The sequence below is a fragment of the Fundulus heteroclitus genome, chromosome 19 (genome assembly GCF_011125445.2).
Source record: "Fundulus heteroclitus isolate FHET01 chromosome 19, MU-UCD_Fhet_4.1, whole genome shotgun sequence".
Lineage (NCBI taxonomy): Eukaryota > Metazoa > Chordata > Actinopteri > Cyprinodontiformes > Fundulidae > Fundulus > Fundulus heteroclitus.
Window position 1 is genome coordinate 10,566,923 of NC_046379.1, and position 21,579 is coordinate 10,588,501.

At 46.9% G+C, this 21,579-nt stretch overlaps 1 protein-coding gene across 1 annotated transcript; it reads right to left on the reverse strand.

The window, feature by feature from the left end:
- Positions 1 to 894: 894 nt before the first annotated feature.
- On the reverse strand, positions 895 to 20,328 carry LOC105916983 (leucine-rich repeat-containing protein 74A). Its single transcript, XM_021310036.2, has 13 exons — positions 19,544 to 20,328; positions 18,357 to 18,532; positions 18,178 to 18,285; positions 18,007 to 18,100; positions 17,796 to 17,845; positions 17,634 to 17,715; positions 17,464 to 17,549; positions 17,191 to 17,385; positions 17,010 to 17,105; positions 5,036 to 5,179; positions 4,751 to 4,855; positions 4,326 to 4,411; positions 895 to 1,747 (listed from the first exon to the last, which is right to left on the reverse strand). Exons 1-13 carry the CDS (start codon positions 19,650 to 19,652, stop codon positions 1,138 to 1,140), a joined length of 1,941 nt encoding a protein of 646 aa, XP_021165711.2. The 5' UTR covers positions 19,653 to 20,328; the 3' UTR covers positions 895 to 1,137.
- Between the last annotated feature and the right edge of the window lie 1,251 nt (positions 20,329 to 21,579).

Below are 21,579 nucleotides of genomic sequence, written 5' to 3' on the forward strand. Positions count from 1 at the left end.
CCTAAATCAATCCTTTAACTACTACATTTGTGGCATATAAAGACTTTTGCTTTAGATGAAAGGAAAACGCTCTTTTATATGCACCCTTTTGATTTTAATTCCAGAAACTTAGGTTTTGTTACAAAACACCAGATTAGCAGCAGGAGAGATTTTTTTTTTTTTTTTTTTATTTAGCACACAAGGCAGCGGCAGCATCGTGGGACACAGCTGATGTAATTTTTCATGCATTTTGGTTCTAAACGGTTAAAATTAAATTTTGTAGCAATAAAGACGATGACAGAAACCCTTTTTTTGATTTGATTTCTGCCACTGAACGCTGGAAACAATTACGAGTCAAAAGGTTGACCTACAATGCCATGTGTGGCACAAAACGAATCCATCTTTAGCACCCAGATTATAAACATTAAGATGTTTGCAGGAAAGTACCCCCGTGCAGGCATGGGTGTGTCAGAGAGGAGGACATAAATAGCTTACAACGTGGGGCAAAAGCAATAAGGGAACAGCCAACACTCAATAAATAAGCATGTTTATTGATAAAGTGCATTAAAAATTATTCAAAATCAAAACCAAAATGCCACACACCTAATACAGTTAAACCCAAAAGACCAAGACCATGGAAGAAAAGACAATTAAACAACAAAAGTACACTGCAAAAATAGAACTAAAAATAAGAAAAATCTTCTCGAAATGAATGCATTTTTCCTTGATTTGAGCATGTAAATAAGATTATTTGCCAATGGAATAAGATTTTTGCACTTAAAATAGGAACAATTCATCTCCATCATCTTATTTCAAGTGCTGTATATTTAATTATCTTATTTTAGGGGTAAAAATACTCATTCCATTGGCAGATAATATTATTTACCTGCTCATATCAAGGAAAAATACTCTCATTTCAAGAAGATTTTTCTTATTTTTAGTTCTGTTTTTGCAGTGTAAATCAACACATGGAAACATAAAACTTAAGAACACTTGTTAGAAAAAAGATTTCTACTCCAATACTGAATTACAATGTAGTGAATCTAGATCTGTTTAAAGATTACTTTGAAGTATAGCTTAGTTTGGATAGATTTATCACTGCACAATAAAGAAACCAGTCAAAGAAGACGCCATATTTCTTCTTCAATAACGGCAACATTAGTTGATGCTTTTCATAGGATCCTTCGAGTCTTTATTATTGTGCTTCTTCAATTTTCGTTTCTTCACTTTCTTGGTTTTGGCTTTGCTCTCCGGCTGCTCTTCGTTAAGAGCGGGCCTGGACCTGGTCAGGCTGTTGGCAGTAGGACTTAGCTTGCTGGGCTCCATCTCCAGATCAGAGCGAATGCCCTGAGCCGAGATGGATTTGCTTGTTGGAGAGCGAGAGGACTCAGCCAGCAGGTTGGGCTGAGAGTAGGACCGCATGGCCGGAGAACTGGTGGGACGGTAAGGGGGGGTTCCTCCCAGCATGGGCAGGTGCACATGGTCGCCGCTCAGGTTAGTGACGGAGTAGCGGCTGCTGTTCGACATGACGATGTGGTGCCAGGAACTGAGCGGGGTAGCAGAAAAGGGCTGGGGGCCGCCTGACTCTTCTTTGGCCCCTCCTGGGGAAATGATCATGGAGCTGCGGGGCGTGACGGCTTCCACTGCCGTCTGGAAGGTCTTCAGTATGCGGTCGCTCTTCTGCTTCTCTTTCTTCTGACGGGACTCCACTTTCTTCAGCTGACGGCGGTGATCTCTCATCATCTGTTTTCTTGTGTCTGCCAGTCCCCTGCAGGGTAAAGAAAAAAAAACATTCTAATTTATCACTTTACAACCACAAAAAAGACATTTTTTCTCTCCTTACAAACAAAATCTGAAAGCGAGCAGCCATTTGCCTTCTGCCCCTTTACTCTGATACCCTAAATAAAAATTCAGTGTAACCAATGATTTGACTTGAGAAGTCATCACACTGGAGAACATCAGTGAAGAAACCGCACCATGAAGACGTTTAAATTAAGAGGTTATAGAAAAAGCCTTTCAACGTCTCACAAAAGCACCGTTCAATCAATAATCCAAAAACGAAAAGTACGAAGACGTAATCTTGGAAAATGTCTCACACCCTCTCTACGACACACTGGTCCAGCAGAGGAGCTCCTTCAGCAGAAGACTTCTCTTACCCAGATGCACCAAAGAGCGCCACAGGAAATCATTCCTGCCTGTGGTCATCAATCTCTACAACGTCTCCCTCAGAGATTCAGACACCCCCCCTCTGTAATTATGACTCAAAATCATTGACATTTAGTCATTCTTCTGCACACTGTCATTATTCACTATATTTTAGATCTGTATATATATATATATATATATATATATATATATATATATATATATATATATATATATATATACACACATGTTGTATATATATCTGGAGTGTGTAAACGAAAATAATTTCCCTCTGGGATTATTAAAGTAGTTCTGATTCTGACAGGCTGGGCAAGGAGGAGTTTATCAATCAGGGTAGAGGACAAAATGTCCATGGTTACTCTGGAGGAGCTCCAGAGCTCCATAGCTCAGGTAAAAGCATCTGTTGACCTGGAAGTCATTAGCAGTGGACCCCACAAACCTGCTTTCATGAAAGATTGGCAAGAAGAAAGCTGATGTCAATAAAAAGCCATAGAAATTCCTGTTTGTTATTTAAAGGTGATGTGGTCATTTCACTTCAACACTACCCAATCACTTCCCTCCGAAACTATTAGATAAATTAAAACCGAAGGGGCGGGGTTCTAAGTAACAGGAAACCTGCAACCTGCAGAATACTAAAGGTGTCTCCTTACTTTGTGAGCTATCTAGTCAGTGCATTGGAAACGACGTTGTTGGAATTTGAATCTGGATCCAGGCTCCTGTGTTGTGTGAAATTTATTTCTCCTGAAATATTTTGTTCCCCTGACTTATTTAGTTTGACATATTTTGACGTTAAGGTTAGTGGAGAATATCCCTGTGTGCAGCGAGGACATAACTCACTTGAACCAACAGTACATTCTGTGCGACCAGGGTAACAGATTATTTCAGAAGGATGTATTTATCTCATCGCATTAACTTCGATTAGTTCTTAGACATCTTCTTGAACATGAAGTCACATCTGTCTCTCAGTAAACAAGATCACATCATGAAGGCAGTTTTTAATAATAGGATACCTGCTGTCGCGAGTAAACTTAAATTGATTCATTCAGTTTCAATTAAGTTAAATTGAACATGCTAATGTGCAAATTTTTCATTTTATATAGTATCTATACAATATTAGTATTTTCTCTAAGTACATAAAATAATAATGTTGAATCAACACAATATGCTTGGAGAGTTATATATGGCTTGTCCTGATTTACCTATTATAATACATTGTTTATGTGTTAACTATCAGACATAATACAGATAAACACCAGATTGAAAGATCTACTCTACTAGTGTTTGCTCTGTTATTTTCTGAGCCCAGGAAAGATTTGTAAAATCACTGGATAGAAAATATTGAAAAAGATTATAGTGAAAACAAAATCTTGAAATTAGATTTGTTAATCATAACTGCTACTTATTTAACAAACAATGAGAGGTGACCACAAGTTAGAAATACTTCATATGACCAATTCATTGTTGGCTCACCAGTTAACTGTAAATACATAATGCAACATGATCAAACGTGGAAAATAAACATTAAATAGAAAAATCATCATATATTTTTTGTCCCTCAGTGAGGAAATGCTGGTGTACCAGCAACAAAGTGGAAGGTCCAATCAAATTAACACACGTTAAGAAATATACAACAACAAAAAAAGAGACTATACAGTAAGGGTAAACTTAAAACATAAAATATACTGTACAGTGTATAGTACAATGTATAGTACAGTGTATAGTAGACATCTGTGGTGGCATTTGGGATTAAATAGAGTATTATGAATTCTGTTTAGTGCCACATATTATCTTTGTTGAATGCTGTGGTGATAATGTGATAAAACATGAAAAACATCAAGGGCAGGGAGTACTTTTGCATGACAGCGTGATGACTGAGTTTGCATGGTAAAGTGCATGCCTGTGTAAATTCTTAGTTATTCGGGTCATCACAACAGCAAACAGGCTTAAATCAGAAGCAACCGGACTTTTGTTCAGTTCCTTCTGAAAAAGGTTCAACACCTATCCAGGCGTCTTTGTCAATTCCGGTGCCTCGCACTTGAGCCAAACAATAACATAAAGTGCAGATTTTTCATATCATGTAGTATCTACACAATATTGTTGTACATGAAACAATAATCTTGAATCAACACGCTCCGATAGAGTCAAGTACACGGTCAGTGAGCTTCATCAGGGTGGCTCACCTGTAATCTACTATTCCGGTCCTGTCCCGATCAAGTCTGTGAATCAGCTCCTCGATCTGGTATCGATTCAAAGGGATGCTCGATTGCTGGCAGTTTCACACACACACAAAATCTTTCATGACATATCAGGTGAATTTTTCCTCATCTAAAGCATTACTTCGAAGGAGACAGAGTTCTCTGTAACCATTCTCCAGGCTTTCTGAACGTCTATCCATGTTCAGATAAATTAGGGTTTGTTTACCCTTAAATTGGATTAGATCAGAAAAACAAACACAAACTGGATGAAATGCTCCTAGAAAGCCAGGAAAATTGCTGGTCAAACTGTTTTATAGAACAGTTTTAAAAAACATTTTAAGATTGTCTGTCTGGTATGAGCAAAAAATAAAAAATTAAGTATAACAAAATTTATTAATGGGTTAGAAAACCTGAACCGCCTTCCTGAAGTCAGTGACAGAGACCCGCATGGTGCCGTCTTTGTCGATATTCCGAAAGAAATCCCACAGACGCAGCTTGCGTTTATCAAGATAATCCTTTAGGAATGTCAGGAGAAAGGGTTTTAAATATTTTAACATCAAAATACATAAATATGTATAACCTTTATGATTACTTTCCTACATTTTCCATTAATGTATCATAGTTGTTGTTGTTTTTTTACTAATACAAAGGAAAGTTTGTAGATTCTCTTCTTTAAAACAGAAGCCTGAGCCAACCTGAATGACTTTCATCGGATCGACCCGTTTGGGTGGTTTGTGAGCGATGAAACCTCCGACCCCTCCATACTGCACCTCCAGACCGGGATGCTCCTGACACGTCAGCTCCAAAAGATTCACAAAGCTCTCGTTCACCAGAACATTCTGCTCAGTTTAAAGACAAAATGGACAAAACTGTTTTGTGTGCGATTTAAAAAAAGAAAAAAAAAAGTCTTCTTCTTTTATTTCAACACAAACCTCCACTGTGATAGCAAACATTACTGCGTTTAAAGTGGCCCCTGCAAACATGTCACAACCACAAACTTAAATGTTTTTTATGGGTATTTCAAATGATAGAAGTATACAAAATAGTGCAAAATTTTGAGGAGGAAGAAAACTTACACGTAAAAATCTAAAAACCAAGGTGTCCACTTTTTTTCAGATACTCCTAATTAACCTCTAGTGTAAAGCTTCAGATGTCCCTTAATAACTAAATCAAGTCCATCTATGTGTGATTTAATCTCAATATATATATATATATATATATATATATATATATATATATATATATATATATATATATATATATATATATATATGTCATGTTAGGTTTAAGGTGTCGGGCCCACATGCAGAATCACACTCGGTTACACAGGTATAAGTTAAGAATTTTATTCACTCGAGAGGTTCAGACAGCAGAACCAGTCTGCGGACGGGAGGATAACTCAGAGACAGTGGGACGGTCTGGGGAACGAGGTGACGGCTCGGGCAGGCTCGGGAACGGGGAACCGGATCGTTCTAGGAGTAAGGTAAGTGGTTAGTGCTAGCGTAGGCTAACAGAGATAACTACAGAGCGTAAGCTTACCACAAGGTGCGAGAGTACGCGGCCGGGAGGGTTGTGTGTGTAAGGACTCAGCTTGATGTTGATGGCAGGTGTTCGGGTTGCCGTTGAGCGGGGCGAGGAGGTCCGAGCAGCACCGTGGCACCGGGATCCTGAACAGCGAGGGGAACCGGAGGTCGTAGGAGTGAGCCTTGGATCCGGGCTCGACTCGGGAGGAGGTCGAGGGAACAGATGAGTCACGAAGGGGATCTTGGAGCTCGAGAAGGTAACCTTTAGGGAAACACAGAGACAAAGCTTTAGCATCGAGGGAAGAACTGGCGAGAGGTCGTGGCTGCTGAAGCATACCGCAACGAAAACACTCTGGCGTCCTCTCGCTGTTCGAACGCTGTTCTTGTAGTCAGTCGAGTGCTGCTGGATGAGTCGCAGGTGTGCGTCTCCGCCCACCAGTCAACCACGAACACCTGTGAAGGGAAAATAGCAGGACTGGCCGGGAGCTGCACAGCCCTGCTGTCTGAGTCCTGACACCACCCCCCCCTCAAGGATCGCCACCTGGCGATTCCGAGGATGACGAGGAGGGACGGGAGGAACGGAAGGAGTCGATAAGAGACTGATCCGGGATGGAGGAGCCGGCGAGCCATGTCCGATCCTCGGGACCGCGGCCAACCCAGTCCACGAGGTATTGAAACCCCTTACCACGCCGACGGGAGGTCACGATCCGCTGGATGCGGCGCCCATGATGGTCCTGGGCGGGTGGAGGGGGTTCAGCCGGAGGGCACAAGGAGCTGGAGACGACGGGCTTGATTTGAGAGACGTGGAACGTTGGATGAACTCGGGAGTGAGATGGGAGACGGAGACGGACAGTTGTGGGGCTGACAATGGAGATGATCTCGTAAGGGCCGGTGAAACGTGGGGACAGCTTCTTGGAGGCTGCTCGGGAGGGGAGGTCTCGGGTGGAAAGCCAGACTCGCTGACCGGGATGGTAACTGGGGGCAGGGACGCGCCTCCGGTCAGCGAATCGGCGATTGGTCTCGGCAGTGTTCTTGAGGGCTTGGATGGTCTGGTTCCAATACTGCTTACAACGGGCGATATGGTCCTTTACTGAGGGGACTGTGATACGTGAGTTGTCTTCTGGGAGTAGAGGAGGCTGATAACCTAAAGACACTTCAAAGGGGGATAAACCAGTGGCTGAGGAAACATGGCTATTGTGCGCATATTCGACCCAAGGGAGGAACTTACTCCAGTCAGTTGGGTTCTGAGAAGTGAGACAACGGAGGGCGGTTTCCAGCTCCTGGTTCAGACGTTCTGTCTGACCGTTGGTCTGTGGGTGATAACCGGAGGTTAAAGTATACCGGGCACCCAGGGCCACGGCAAACTCCCTCCACACACGAGAAACAAACTGTGGACCACGGTCAGACAGAACCTCCTGCGGAATTCCGTGGAGGCGGAGAACGTGTCTGACCAGGAGCTGGGCCGTTTGAAGTGCTGAGGGAAGCTTTCGGAGTGGGATTAGGTGACAGGCTTTAGAAAAACGGTCGATTATAGTGAGAATGGTTGTCATTCCTTGGGACGGGGGAAGACCGGTGACAAAGTCCAGGGCTATGTGGGACCAGGGGCGCTCAGGTATGGGTAAGGGCTGTAGGAGACCCGCAGGCGGTCGGTTAGATGGCTTGTTCTGTGCACATACGGGGCAAGAGAGGACAAAGGTCTTGACGTCACGGGATAAGGAGGGCCACCAAAAATGACGGGAGATGAACGTGTGGGTACGGTGGATGCCAGGGTGCGCGGAGAACTTCTCAGAATGGGCCCACTGTAGGACTCGGGGACGGACGGAAGTGGGAACAAACAATCGGCCAGGAGGTCCGGTTCCGGGGTCAGGTTCAGTCCGCAGAGCCTGAGTAATCAAATCCTGGATCTCCCACTGGAGGGCACCAAAAACACAGGATGGAGGGATGATAGTGGCTGGTTCCTCCTCCGAGTCGGGGGGAGAGTGAAGGCGAGACAGGGCGTCTGGTTTCAGGTTCTTGGAACCGGGGCGGTATGAGATGGACAAGTTAAACCGAGAAAAGAAGAGGGACCAGCGGGCCTGCCTGGGGTTTAGCCTCCTCGCTGTTTGAATGTAGGCCAGGTTCTTATGGTCGGTCCAGACGTGAACGGGCTGCTCGGACCCCTCAAGCCAGTGGCGCCACTCCTCCAGGGCGAGCTTGATGGCGAGCAGCTCTCTGTCCCCGACGTCGTAGTTTCGTTCTGCTGGGGTTAGGCGTCGGGAGAAAAAGGCACAGGGATGTAGCTTATGGTCTGGGTCTGAATTCTGGGAAAGCACTGCTCCGACTCCCGTATCGGAGGCGTCAATCTCAACGATGAACTGCTTCTTCGGATCGGGGTGAACAAGGACGGGGGCCTGAGAGAATCTCTTCTTGAGATCGGCGAACGCTGAGTCAGCTTGGGGATTCCATATGTAGGGTACTTTGACTGAGGTGAGGGAGTGAAGGGGAGCGGCGATCTGGCTATAACCCCGGATGAAGCGCCTGTAAAAGTTGGCGAACCCCAGGAAACGTTGGAGCTGCTTCCTGGTTTCGGGGACTGGCCATTCGAGGACTGCCTTGATCTTTTCGGGGTCCGAACGAACTCGTCCTCCTTCTAGAATTAAACCAAGGAAGGTTACTGAGGACTTGTGAAATTCACACTTTTCAGCCTTAACAAATAACTTGTTCTCAAGCAGGCGTTGGAGGACTAGGCGCACATGTTGTTGATGCTCAGAGAGGTTACGAGAATAAATAAGGATGTCGTCTAGATAGACGAACACAAACACATTTAGGAAATCTCGGAGGACGTCATTCACTAGGGCTTGGAAGACGGCAGGGGCGTTGCATAGGCCGAAAGGCATGACTCGATACTCAAAATGACCCAAAGGAGTCTTGAAGGCTGTCTTCCACTCGTCCCCCCGGCGGACCCGCACCAAGTGGTAAGCGTTACGTAGATCTAATTTGGAAAAGACTGTAGCTGACTGAACCGGTTCAAGGGCCGAGGAGAGAAGGGGAAGGGGATACCTATTCTTCACCGTAATGGCATTAAGACCTCGATAATCAATACAGGGACGTAGAGAACCGTCCTTCTTAGAAACAAAAAAGAATCCTGCCCCTAACGGCGAGGAAGAGGTCTGGATAAGCCCGGCAGCCAGGGACTCCTTAATATACTTTTCTAGAGCCTGACGCTCCGCCTGAGAAATATTATAGAGACGGCTGGCCGGCAGCGGGGCACCCGGCAGGAGATCTATAGCGCAATCGTAGGGCCTATGCGGGGGCAAGGAGCAGGCTTGTGATTTACTGAAAACCTGCCTGAGGTCGTGATAGCACTCAGGCACCGATCTTAGGGACTCAGGATCTGCCTGAAGGGGCGGCTGCGGCGGGGCCTGACAAGAAGGGACCGCAGACTGTAAACAGACTGCATGGCAGTTAGACGACCAGGACTCCACCCGGTGGTCCACCCAGTTAATGTGGGGATTGTGCTGTTGCAGCCAGGGGACGCCGAGAACCAACGGGGCGTGTTTTACGGGAAAAAACAAAAAAGGAAAGCCGTTCTCTGTGATTACCAGAAATAACTAACTCAAACGGCTGGGTTCTGTAGGAAATACTCGGGAGATCTCCTCCATCTAAGGCCGAAACATGAAGTGGCGAATCGAGAGGAAAAATCTTCAGCCCCGCCCGTCGGGCGAAAGAGCTGTCAATCAAATTAAAATCACACCCTGAATCAACTAGGGCGGATAACGAAAGGGTAGCTCGAGGAGAAACAATGGTTGCTCTTAGGCAAAGCCGCGGAGGAGACGAACAAGTTAACTTAGGTTGGTCCGTCGGTACCTCCGTTATTACCGACGGACCTGATCTTTTGGCCGTTCAGGGCAGTTCCTAACATAATGAGCAGCGGAGGCACAATACAAGCACAGCCTTGAACTCATGCGCTGCTCTCTTTCCTCAGGGGTGAGCCGAACCCGGCCCAACTGCATGGGTTCGGGTGGCGGCAGCGGAGGATCAGCGGGTCTAGGGGGGTCTCGCTCGTGGTACTGTGGCCGAGGAGCGAGCGGTCCGAGAGGGCGATTCTTTGAGCGGGAACGGAGACGATTGTCTAGGCGGATAGCTAGTGAGATAAACTCATTGAGCGTAGCTGGTTCCTCTTGGCGGCTTAATTCGTCCTTAAGGGACTCGTCTAATGCCTGGAAGAACACAGTCTTCAACGCGCGCTGCTCCCAGCCAGCCGCGGCGGCCAGTGTGCGGAACTCGATGGCAAAGTCAGCCAAACGTCTACCCCGCTGTCGGAGAGCCAACAGTCGCCTGGAGTCCTGAACCTGGTCTGCCTCTGCGGCGAAGATCATCTTAAACTCAGCCAAAAACTCATCAAAAGTAACACCAAACTGTTGGCAGTCAGGGAAACGTGCCTCAGCCCATCTAAGAGCGCGACCCGTAAGTAACCGTAAAATAAAAGTGATCTTAGCCTCGTCTTGGGCAAATAAACGCGGGGATCGGTTAAAAACTAAAGTGCATTGAAACAAAAATCCTCCACAATCTCCGCTGTCTCCGGAGAATTTCTCCGGAGAAGGGGAGGAGGTTTCTGTACCGGGTGATGACGTTGCAGGAGGGACGACAGGCTCAGGGGCGGGGCCGGGCGAAGCCGGAACAGGAGGCTGCTGGTTAGCGCTTAGCATAGCGGTAAGCTGGCTAATCTGGCCGGCTAAACTCTGCAACTGGCCTTGCAGGCCCAGAACGGTGGATTCCAGCCCCCTAATTTGATCCTGCTGGGCCGCTACGGTCCCACCGAGTGTGTCTGCTGGGTCGAACTGGTGGCCAGAGTGTTCTTCTGTCATGTTAGGTTTAAGGTGTCGGGCCCACATGCAGAATCACACTCGGTTACACAGGTATAAGTTAAGAATTTTATTCACTCGAGAGGTTCAGACAGCAGAACCAGTCTGCGGACGGGAGGATAACTCAGAGACAGTGGGACGGTCTGGGGAACGAGGTGACGGCTCGGGCAGGCTCGGGAACGGGGAACCGGATCGTTCTAGGAGTAAGGTAAGTGGTTAGTGCTAGCGTAGGCTAACAGAGATAACTACAGAGCGTAAGCTTACCACAAGGTGCGAGAGTACGCGGCCGGGAGGGTTGTGTGTGTAAGGACTCAGCTTGATGTTGATGGCAGGTGTTCGGGTTGCCGTTGAGCGGGGCGAGGAGGTCCGAGCAGCACCGTGGCACCGGGATCCTGAACAGCGAGGGGAACCGGAGGTCGTAGGAGTGAGCCTTGGATCCGGGCTCGACTCGGGAGGAGGTCGAGGGAACAGATGAGTCACGAAGGGGATCTTGGAGCTCGAGAAGGTAACCTTTAGGGAAACACAGAGACAAAGCTTTAGCATCGAGGGAAGAACTGGCGAGAGGTCGTGGCTGCTGAAGCATACCGCAACGAAAACACTCTGGCGTCCTCTCGCTGTTCGAACGCTGTTCTTGTAGTCAGTCGAGTGCTGCTGGATGAGTCGCAGGTGTGCGTCTCCGCCCACCAGTCAACCACGAACACCTGTGAAGGGAAAATAGCAGGACTGGCCGGGAGCTGCACAGCCCTGCTGTCTGAGTCCTGACACCACCCCCCCCTCAAGGATCGCCACCTGGCGATTCCGAGGATGACGAGGAGGGACGGGAGGAACGGAAGGAGTCGATAAGAGACTGATCCGGGATGGAGGAGCCGGCGAGCCATGTCCGATCCTCGGGACCGCGGCCAACCCAGTCCACGAGGTATTGAAACCCCTTACCACGCCGACGGGAGGTCACGATCCGCTGGATGCGGCGCCCATGATGGTCCTGGGCGGGTGGAGGGGGTTCAGCCGGAGGGCACAAGGAGCTGGAGACGACGGGCTTGATTTGAGAGACGTGGAACGTTGGATGAACTCGGGAGTGAGATGGGAGACGGAGACGGACAGTTGTGGGGCTGACAATGGAGATGATCTCGTAAGGGCCGGTGAAACGTGGGGACAGCTTCTTGGAGGCTGCTCGGGAGGGGAGGTCTCGGGTGGAAAGCCAGACTCGCTGACCGGGATGGTAACTGGGGGCAGGGACGCGCCTCCGGTCAGCGAATCGGCGATTGGTCTCGGCAGTGTTCTTGAGGGCTTGGATGGTCTGGTTCCAATACTGCTTACAACGGGCGATATGGTCCTTTACTGAGGGGACTGTGATACGTGAGTTGTCTTCTGGGAGTAGAGGAGGCTGATAACCTAAAGACACTTCAAAGGGGGATAAACCAGTGGCTGAGGAAACATGGCTATTGTGCGCATATTCGACCCAAGGGAGGAACTTACTCCAGTCAGTTGGGTTCTGAGAAGTGAGACAACGGAGGGCGGTTTCCAGCTCCTGGTTCAGACGTTCTGTCTGACCGTTGGTCTGTGGGTGATAACCGGAGGTTAAAGTATACCGGGCACCCAGGGCCACGGCAAACTCCCTCCACACACGAGAAACAAACTGTGGACCACGGTCAGACAGAACCTCCTGCGGAATTCCGTGGAGGCGGAGAACGTGTCTGACCAGGAGCTGGGCCGTTTGAAGTGCTGAGGGAAGCTTTCGGAGTGGGATTAGGTGACAGGCTTTAGAAAAACGGTCGATTATAGTGAGAATGGTTGTCATTCCTTGGGACGGGGGAAGACCGGTGACAAAGTCCAGGGCTATGTGGGACCAGGGGCGCTCAGGTATGGGTAAGGGCTGTAGGAGACCCGCAGGCGGTCGGTTAGATGGCTTGTTCTGTGCACATACGGGGCAAGAGAGGACAAAGGTCTTGACGTCACGGGATAAGGAGGGCCACCAAAAATGACGGGAGATGAACGTGTGGGTACGGTGGATGCCAGGGTGCGCGGAGAACTTCTCAGAATGGGCCCACTGTAGGACTCGGGGACGGACGGAAGTGGGAACAAACAATCGGCCAGGAGGTCCGGTTCCGGGGTCAGGTTCAGTCCGCAGAGCCTGAGTAATCAAATCCTGGATCTCCCACTGGAGGGCACCAAAAACACAGGATGGAGGGATGATAGTGGCTGGTTCCTCCTCCGAGTCGGGGGGAGAGTGAAGGCGAGACAGGGCGTCTGGTTTCAGGTTCTTGGAACCGGGGCGGTATGAGATGGACAAGTTAAACCGAGAAAAGAAGAGGGACCAGCGGGCCTGCCTGGGGTTTAGCCTCCTCGCTGTTTGAATGTAGGCCAGGTTCTTATGGTCGGTCCAGACGTGAACGGGCTGCTCGGACCCCTCAAGCCAGTGGCGCCACTCCTCCAGGGCGAGCTTGATGGCGAGCAGCTCTCTGTCCCCGACGTCGTAGTTTCGTTCTGCTGGGGTTAGGCGTCGGGAGAAAAAGGCACAGGGATGTAGCTTATGGTCTGGGTCTGAATTCTGGGAAAGCACTGCTCCGACTCCCGTATCGGAGGCGTCAATCTCAACGATGAACTGCTTCTTCGGATCGGGGTGAACAAGGACGGGGGCCTGAGAGAATCTCTTCTTGAGATCGGCGAACGCTGAGTCAGCTTGGGGATTCCATATGTAGGGTACTTTGACTGAGGTGAGGGAGTGAAGGGGAGCGGCGATCTGGCTATAACCCCGGATGAAGCGCCTGTAAAAGTTGGCGAACCCCAGGAAACGTTGGAGCTGCTTCCTGGTTTCGGGGACTGGCCATTCGAGGACTGCCTTGATCTTTTCGGGGTCCGAACGAACTCGTCCTCCTTCTAGAATTAAACCAAGGAAGGTTACTGAGGACTTGTGAAATTCACACTTTTCAGCCTTAACAAATAACTTGTTCTCAAGCAGGCGTTGGAGGACTAGGCGCACATGTTGTTGATGCTCAGAGAGGTTACGAGAATAAATAAGGATGTCGTCTAGATAGACGAACACAAACACATTTAGGAAATCTCGGAGGACGTCATTCACTAGGGCTTGGAAGACGGCAGGGGCGTTGCATAGGCCGAAAGGCATGACTCGATACTCAAAATGACCCAAAGGAGTCTTGAAGGCTGTCTTCCACTCGTCCCCCCGGCGGACCCGCACCAAGTGGTAAGCGTTACGTAGATCTAATTTGGAAAAGACTGTAGCTGACTGAACCGGTTCAAGGGCCGAGGAGAGAAGGGGAAGGGGATACCTATTCTTCACCGTAATGGCATTAAGACCTCGATAATCAATACAGGGACGTAGAGAACCGTCCTTCTTAGAAACAAAAAAGAATCCTGCCCCTAACGGCGAGGAAGAGGTCTGGATAAGCCCGGCAGCCAGGGACTCCTTAATATACTTTTCTAGAGCCTGACGCTCCGCCTGAGAAATATTATAGAGACGGCTGGCCGGCAGCGGGGCACCCGGCAGGAGATCTATAGCGCAATCGTAGGGCCTATGCGGGGGCAAGGAGCAGGCTTGTGATTTACTGAAAACCTGCCTGAGGTCGTGATAGCACTCAGGCACCGATCTTAGGGACTCAGGATCTGCCTGAAGGGGCGGCTGCGGCGGGGCCTGACAAGAAGGGACCGCAGACTGTAAACAGACTGCATGGCAGTTAGACGACCAGGACTCCACCCGGTGGTCCACCCAGTTAATGTGGGGATTGTGCTGTTGCAGCCAGGGGACGCCGAGAACCAACGGGGCGTGTTTTACGGGAAAAACAAAAAAGGAAAGCCGTTCTCTGTGATTACCAGAAATAACTAACTCAAACGGCTGGGTTCTGTAGGAAATACTCGGGAGATCTCCTCCATCTAAGGCCGAAACATGAAGTGGCGAATCGAGAGGAAAAATCTTCAGCCCCGCCCGTCGGGCGAAAGAGCTGTCAATCAAATTAAAATCACACCCTGAATCAACTAGGGCGGATAACGAAAGGGTAGCTCGAGGAGAAACAATGGTTGCTCTTAGGCAAAGCCGCGGAGGAGACGAACAAGTTAACTTAGGTTGGTCCGTCGGTACCTCCGTTATTACCGACGGACCTGATCTTTTGGCCGTTCAGGGCAGTTCCTAACATAATGAGCAGCGGAGGCACAATACAAGCACAGCCTTGAACTCATGCGCTGCTCTCTTTCCTCAGGGGTGAGCCGAACCCGGCCCAACTGCATGGGTTCGGGTGGCGGCAGCGGAGGATCAGCGGGTCTAGGGGGGTCTCGCTCGTGGTACTGTGGCCGAGGAGCGAGCGGTCCGAGAGGGCGATTCTTTGAGCGGGAACGGAGACGATTGTCTAGGCGGATAGCTAGTGAGATAAACTCATTGAGCGTAGCTGGTTCCTCTTGGCGGCTTAATTCGTCCTTAAGGGACTCGTCTAATGCCTGGAAGAACACAGTCTTCAACGCGCGCTGCTCCCAGCCAGCCGCGGCGGCCAGTGTGCGGAACTCGATGGCAAAGTCAGCCAAACGTCTACCCCGCTGTCGGAGAGCCAACAGTCGCCTGGAGTCCTGAACCTGGTCTGCCTCTGCGGCGAAGATCATCTTAAACTCAGCCAAAAACTCATCAAAAGTAACACCAAACTGTTGGCAGTCAGGGAAACGTGCCTCAGCCCATCTAAGAGCGCGACCCGTAAGTAACCGTAAAATAAAAGTGATCTTAGCCTCGTCTTGGGCAAATAAACGCGGGGATCGGTTAAAAACTAAAGTGCATTGAAACAAAAATCCTCCACAATCTCCGCTGTCTCCGGAGAATTTCTCCGGAGAAGGGGAGGAGGTTTCTGTACCGGGTGATGACGTTGCAGGAGGGACGACAGGCTCAGGGGCGGGGCCGGGCGAAGCCGGAACAGGAGGCTGCTGGTTAGCGCTTAGCATAGCGGTAAGCTGGCTAATCTGGCCGGCTAAACTCTGCAACTGGCCTTGCAGGCCCAGAACGGTGGATTCCAGCCCCCTAATTTGATCCTGCTGGGCCGCTACGGTCCCACCGAGTGTGTCTGCTGGGTCGAACTGGTGGCCAGAGTGTTCTTCTGTCATGTTAGGTTTAAGGTGTCGGGCCCACATGCAGAATCACACTCGGTTACACAGGTATAAGTTAAGAATTTTATTCACTCGAGAGGTTCAGACAGCAGAACCAGTCTGCGGACGGGAGGATAACTCAGAGACAGTGGGACGGTCTGGGGAACGAGGTGACGGCTCGGGCAGGCTCGGGAACGGGGAACCGGATCGTTCTAGGAGTAAGGTAAGTGGTTAGTGCTAGCGTAGGCTAACAGAGATAACTACAGAGCGTAAGCTTACCACAAGGTGCGAGAGTACGCGGCCGGGAGGGTTGTGTGTGTAAGGACTCAGCTTGATGTTGATGGCAGGTGTTCGGGTTGCCGTTGAGCGGGGCGAGGAGGTCCGAGCAGCACCGTGGCACCGGGATCCTGAACAGCGAGGGGAACCGGAGGTCGTAGGAGTGAGCCTTGGATCCGGGCTCGACTCGGGAGGAGGTCGAGGGAACAGATGAGTCACGAAGGGGATCTTGGAGCTCGAGAAGGTAACCTTTAGGGAAACACAGAGACAAAGCTTTAGCATCGAGGGAAGAACTGGCGAGAGGTCGTGGCTGCTGAAGCATACCGCAACGAAAACACTCTGGCGTCCTCTCGCTGTTCGAACGCTGTTCTTGTAGTCAGTCGAGTGCTGCTGGATGAGTCGCAGGTGTGCGTCTCCGCCCACCAGTCAACCACGAACACCTGTGAAGGGAAAATAGCAGGACTGGCCGGGAGCTGCACAGCCCTGCTGTCTGAGTCCTGACAATATATATATATATATATATATATATATATATATATATATATATATATATATATATATATATATATAATTGTTCTGCAAATTCCTCAGAGGTTTGCTAGAGAGCATTGATGAAATAAGGTAGTGGCAGCATCATGCTGAGGGGATTCTATTTTTTTCTAGCAGGGGCAGCGAAGCTGTTCACAGTAATGGATAGAGTTAAATGTGAAGCAATGCTGAAAGAAAATCCATTGGAGGCTTGAGGTCAACACACAGCCAGAGTTACAGCAGAATGGTTTATAGCCAAGCATGTTCATGTTAAAAAGACCCAGGTTAACATGTTGGTCTCCCACATAAGCACATAAAAGTTTGTCTCTGCAACTTGACAACTGTGGGGAAAAAAACCCCACAGTGGCTATGAATGGGAAACTTATAAGAGTTTTAAAAATGATAGAGCCAGAATCGCTCACACATATGTTGATCTGCTCCAGAGCCGTTTTCGGCGTGTTCTTCACCACGTTGACCAGGGCCAGAGCTCCCTCTACTGTTACAGAGTTATACGCCAGCTGCAGGGGTGAAGGAATCGAAACATCATCCGACGGCGTACACCGAATCCAGTCTGAGCGAACGCCGCTCACTCCGTTAACCCACCAGGAGGACGCGTAGCGTTTCGTTGTATTCCAGCCCTCTGCAGAGCATGCTGACGCCTTCGTTGGTGAGGCAGTTGTGGCTGAGGTTTAGATGCAGCAGGGTGTTGTTGAATTTCAGGGCCTCGCCCATGGCTAAGGCGCCCTCGTTTCCAAAACCGTTCCACGATAAGTTGAGATGTTTCAACATGGAATTCACCTAAGGATAAATCATTTAATAAGATCGTTTCCAGTGGCTCAAGCAGACAGGAAATGCTGTTTTGTTATTTGGTCAAACCTTAAGCCCAGCAGAAAAAGCCACGGCCCCTTTCATCCTGAGACGGTTCCAGCTCAGGTCCAGAACCTCCAAGCCTTCGTTGTTTGCTGTTGACGTTAGGAGGATGTCTTTCCAAGTGTTTTCTGCACCTCTCCAGCCACTATGATACGGACACATTTACTTTACCATACCAAGTAGTTGTCCCAAATATTCTCCTCCTCTCCCACAAAACTCATTGTGACTCAGGTCCAGATCCTTTATCCTGGAGTTGGTCTAAAAGCAAATGGGAAAGAAATGCGATCATTTTAATTAACGACCAAAATGTAATTCCATCCGTTTAATCGGTGACTTACTGACAGTGCTTCTGTGAAATGTCTAGCATCGTCATCTGTGAATTTATTTCCTGCAAATAGATAGTAAATTAATGTAATGTTCATTGCATTTAAGGTTTATTAGTGTTAGGTGGTTGCTTTGAAAAAAAAAAAAAAAAAAAACATCAGCATCAAAAAATCTAATCAAAAACACACTAAAAAAGCTGCATCTGAATGCAGGTTTAGACATTACCTGAAAGTTTTAGAGACTTCAGAGAAATGCTGTCCAGCAGCATTTTAGCAACATGCTCAGCTCCTTCAGATTGTATATGATTGTTTGATAAATCCTGAAACAAATAACAACTTGGTGTTTCTTTGTGCTGAATGCGCCTTCTGGTGGCTATAGCTTTCAGTCTTTACGTACCAGATGCTGGATGGTAAAATTAGCCCTCAGCAGCTCCACCAGACATTTGACCCCTTCAGCTTGAATGCGATTGTAGGCGAGCTCAAGAGTCCTTACGTGCTCATCAGACTAGAATAAATGCAGCTCATCAGATGCATCTTTTGAAACAGTTTGTGACAGAAAGTGCATTTTGAACTCACCACCAAAGCGATAGCGAGCGCTTTGCAGCCTAAAGGTCCGAGCCCGTGGTGGGTGAGTGTCATTGTTGTGGCGCCGAGGTTTCGAATGAAGTAGGAAACCGGAACCACGCCCACCAGTTTGCAGGCCTCCGTGTACACCTCAACGACAGACATCTCCTTGCTGATTGTCTTCTTCTCTGAGTTTAAAGCAATCAGAACATTTCAGTACCAGAAAGACCCCCGGTAGAATGAGGAGGTTTTCTTTTCAAAATGACAAAAACAGTCACTCAGTCAGAAGCACCTTTGAAACGATGCAGATGTTTTTACTTTGACACATTTAAGCGCAACTTAAAATAAAACGCCATGTTAATGCGTCATTTACTACAGTCGCTCAGTTCAAAATGAGAAAGTCACAATGTATTTGTAATTCAGTTAATATTTAGTATAGCTTACAGCCAATGAAAATCTGTTTTTTAAAAAGCAAGAATATTACATCATTAAAGATTGTTATTTTAAAAGTAGCATGTCCATATGTTTTAGTCCATTTAATTTTTGGTTGGGGCTGTTTTTACATGACAATGAATAGCTGTGCTGAAGGATTAAAAAAAGCTCAGGAAGCCTTATTAGCAAATTTCAGCCTGTCTACATTGTTGGGTCTGGTCTTTTCTGCCGTTTAGGAGTGTCCCAGACGCCAATGCCACCCACAGTCCATGCCTTTTGAATCTCTGTGAAACTCCGTTGTTTGTTTTTCTACCACACTTTTTCCTTCCACTCGACTTTCCATTACAATTCTTGGATACGACACAATGCGAACAGACAGCTTCCTTAGAAATGACTATTTGTGGAGGTTGTTGGTGACTGTCTGCTAGATAAATGTCATGCCAGCACAGCAGTTTTCTCCATTATCATGTACGCCAAATAACATTTCTGTATGAAAACAATTTTTTGTCTCAGCTCTTCACTACTTTATTAATCAAAATTAACAGAAATAAACACCTGAAATGAATCACCTTATTTGTAATTCTGCAGTAATTTCATTTTTTGTATTTACAGTAGTCAATTGTTTATTGATGTTCTAATGCACTGAGATGGACCCTAAAGGCAAACCCCTATATATACAATAACCAGTAAGTGTATTACTTTATAGCCATAAAATCTTTAAAAAAAAGAGCAAAAAAAAAAAACAGATACACATTTCTGAAACTCACCATCGGACTCCAAGTCTTGTTCAGAGTCAGTGTCGGTGGCTCGTGACATAGTTGGTGAAAGACAGCCTTCATCTTTCAAGCTAAGGTCCTCAAAGGAGAGTGTTGACATTACAGCCTTATGTCCAAGTTAATGTGTCATACTTCTCTTTAAAACCATTTCATGTGCCTTGCAAGAGGAAAAAAAACCTTGACTCCTTACATCCAGAGTGTAATTCTACCCCTGAGATTATGTGTCATGCAGAGTGATATTAACAATTCATGCATCGAGCGGGGTTCCCATCCTGTTCCTGCAATGCTAACTGGGGTTAAAGCAAAGCACAGCATGCTCAAGTCTTCTAATTTATGGTATTAATGGTTAAAAAAGTTTTTAGGGTAAAACATTTTTTTAATCCTACCAGTATGGGAGACTGTGAATACATATATAATTAGTCCACACTCCCATTCATCTACATCCACCTGCTTATTGATTGTGGTGTACAAGGAAAATGCAGAAATAAAGATAAATCAACCTATATTAGTGAGGCCATGTGACTTTATAACTATCCCTTGCTCCTCTACGTATCACGTAGTAACAGGGTGACTTTCCTGCTATCAGTCAAAGGTTTTGTACTTATAACAGGTTGGACCCCTCTGTTTATTGGTGACCAGAAAAAAACTAAACCTGCAAATAAACCACCTGTGCATACTTTCTAGTCTGAATTCTATGTAGTAGACACTTCCTGTGCCAATAACACGAACAGGGAGCCAGCAGTTGCATGTTTCTGCCTAGGGAAACCACAATGTTTGTAGTAGTTTTTTGGTTACTTAAAAGATTTTTATTGAGATTTTTTTATTGTGAAGAGCAGCTTATGCTCAAACATTGGATACAAGAACAGACTTTGTTCTTTTTGTTACAAAACAATAGTTTATTAATTGACAATCCAAAACCTTTTTCTCATTATGGCAAGGCAAGGCAAGGCAAATTTATTTATATAGCACAATTCAGTACAAAGACAATGCAAAGTGCTTTACATGATTAAAATATAGCAAAATAAAACAGAATAAGAGCAAGTAGGAATAAAATATAGAAAGAAAATAGAACAAAAAAGTGGTGATTCAGTTAACTAGGACAGTTGAAGGCAATTTTAAACAAATGTGTTTTTAATCTTGATTTAAAAGAACTCAGGCTTTCCGCACTTTTACAGTTTTCTGGAAGTTTGTTCCAGATAATTGGAGCATAGGAACTAAATGCTGCTTCTCCGTGTTTAGTTCTGGTTCTAGGTATGCAGAGTAAGCTGGAGCCAGAAGACCTTAGTGGTCTGGAGGGTTGATACACTGATAACAAGTCTGTGATGTATTTAGGTGCTAAGCCATTTAAGGATTTATAGACTAACAGAAGTATTTTAAAGTCTATTCTCTGAGATATAGGGAGCCAGTGTAAGGACTTTAGAACTGGGGTTATGTGCTCTACTTTCTTAGTCTTAGTGAGGACGCGGGCAGCAGCGTTCTGGATCAGCTGCAGCTGTCTGATCCACTTTTTAGGCAGACCTGTAAAAACACCGTTGCAGTAATCAATTCGACTAAAAATAAACGCATGGATTAGTTTTTCTAGATCCTGCTGAGACATCAGTCCTTTAATCCTAGAATGAATTTTCTTTCTCTTATTTTCTTTTTATGTGCACCTTTATCTTGTAATGGACAAGATAAATTTAACTGCTGTTTAACCCTTTTTATAGTAACATATTACTTAACAAATGCTAATTAATTACTGGATTTTCTCAGTACCCGCTGGTGCATGTGTTCTGTTACTACATTCTTCATTTTTATTTTATTTATCAAATTAAACAATCTTCTCCACCATACACTTTGCCATGTAAATAGATGATATATAGTTGTTTATCCATGCAGTTATAGCTCAAGTGTACCAGTATTGTAATTGTCTACTTGCCGGTCTTCCTGACAGGAGGACCACTCCAAAAAAATTAACACAAAATTCAGCTGCAAGAATGCTGAAAGAACTTTTATAATTAACTTGTTAGGTTTTGAAAGTATTGGTA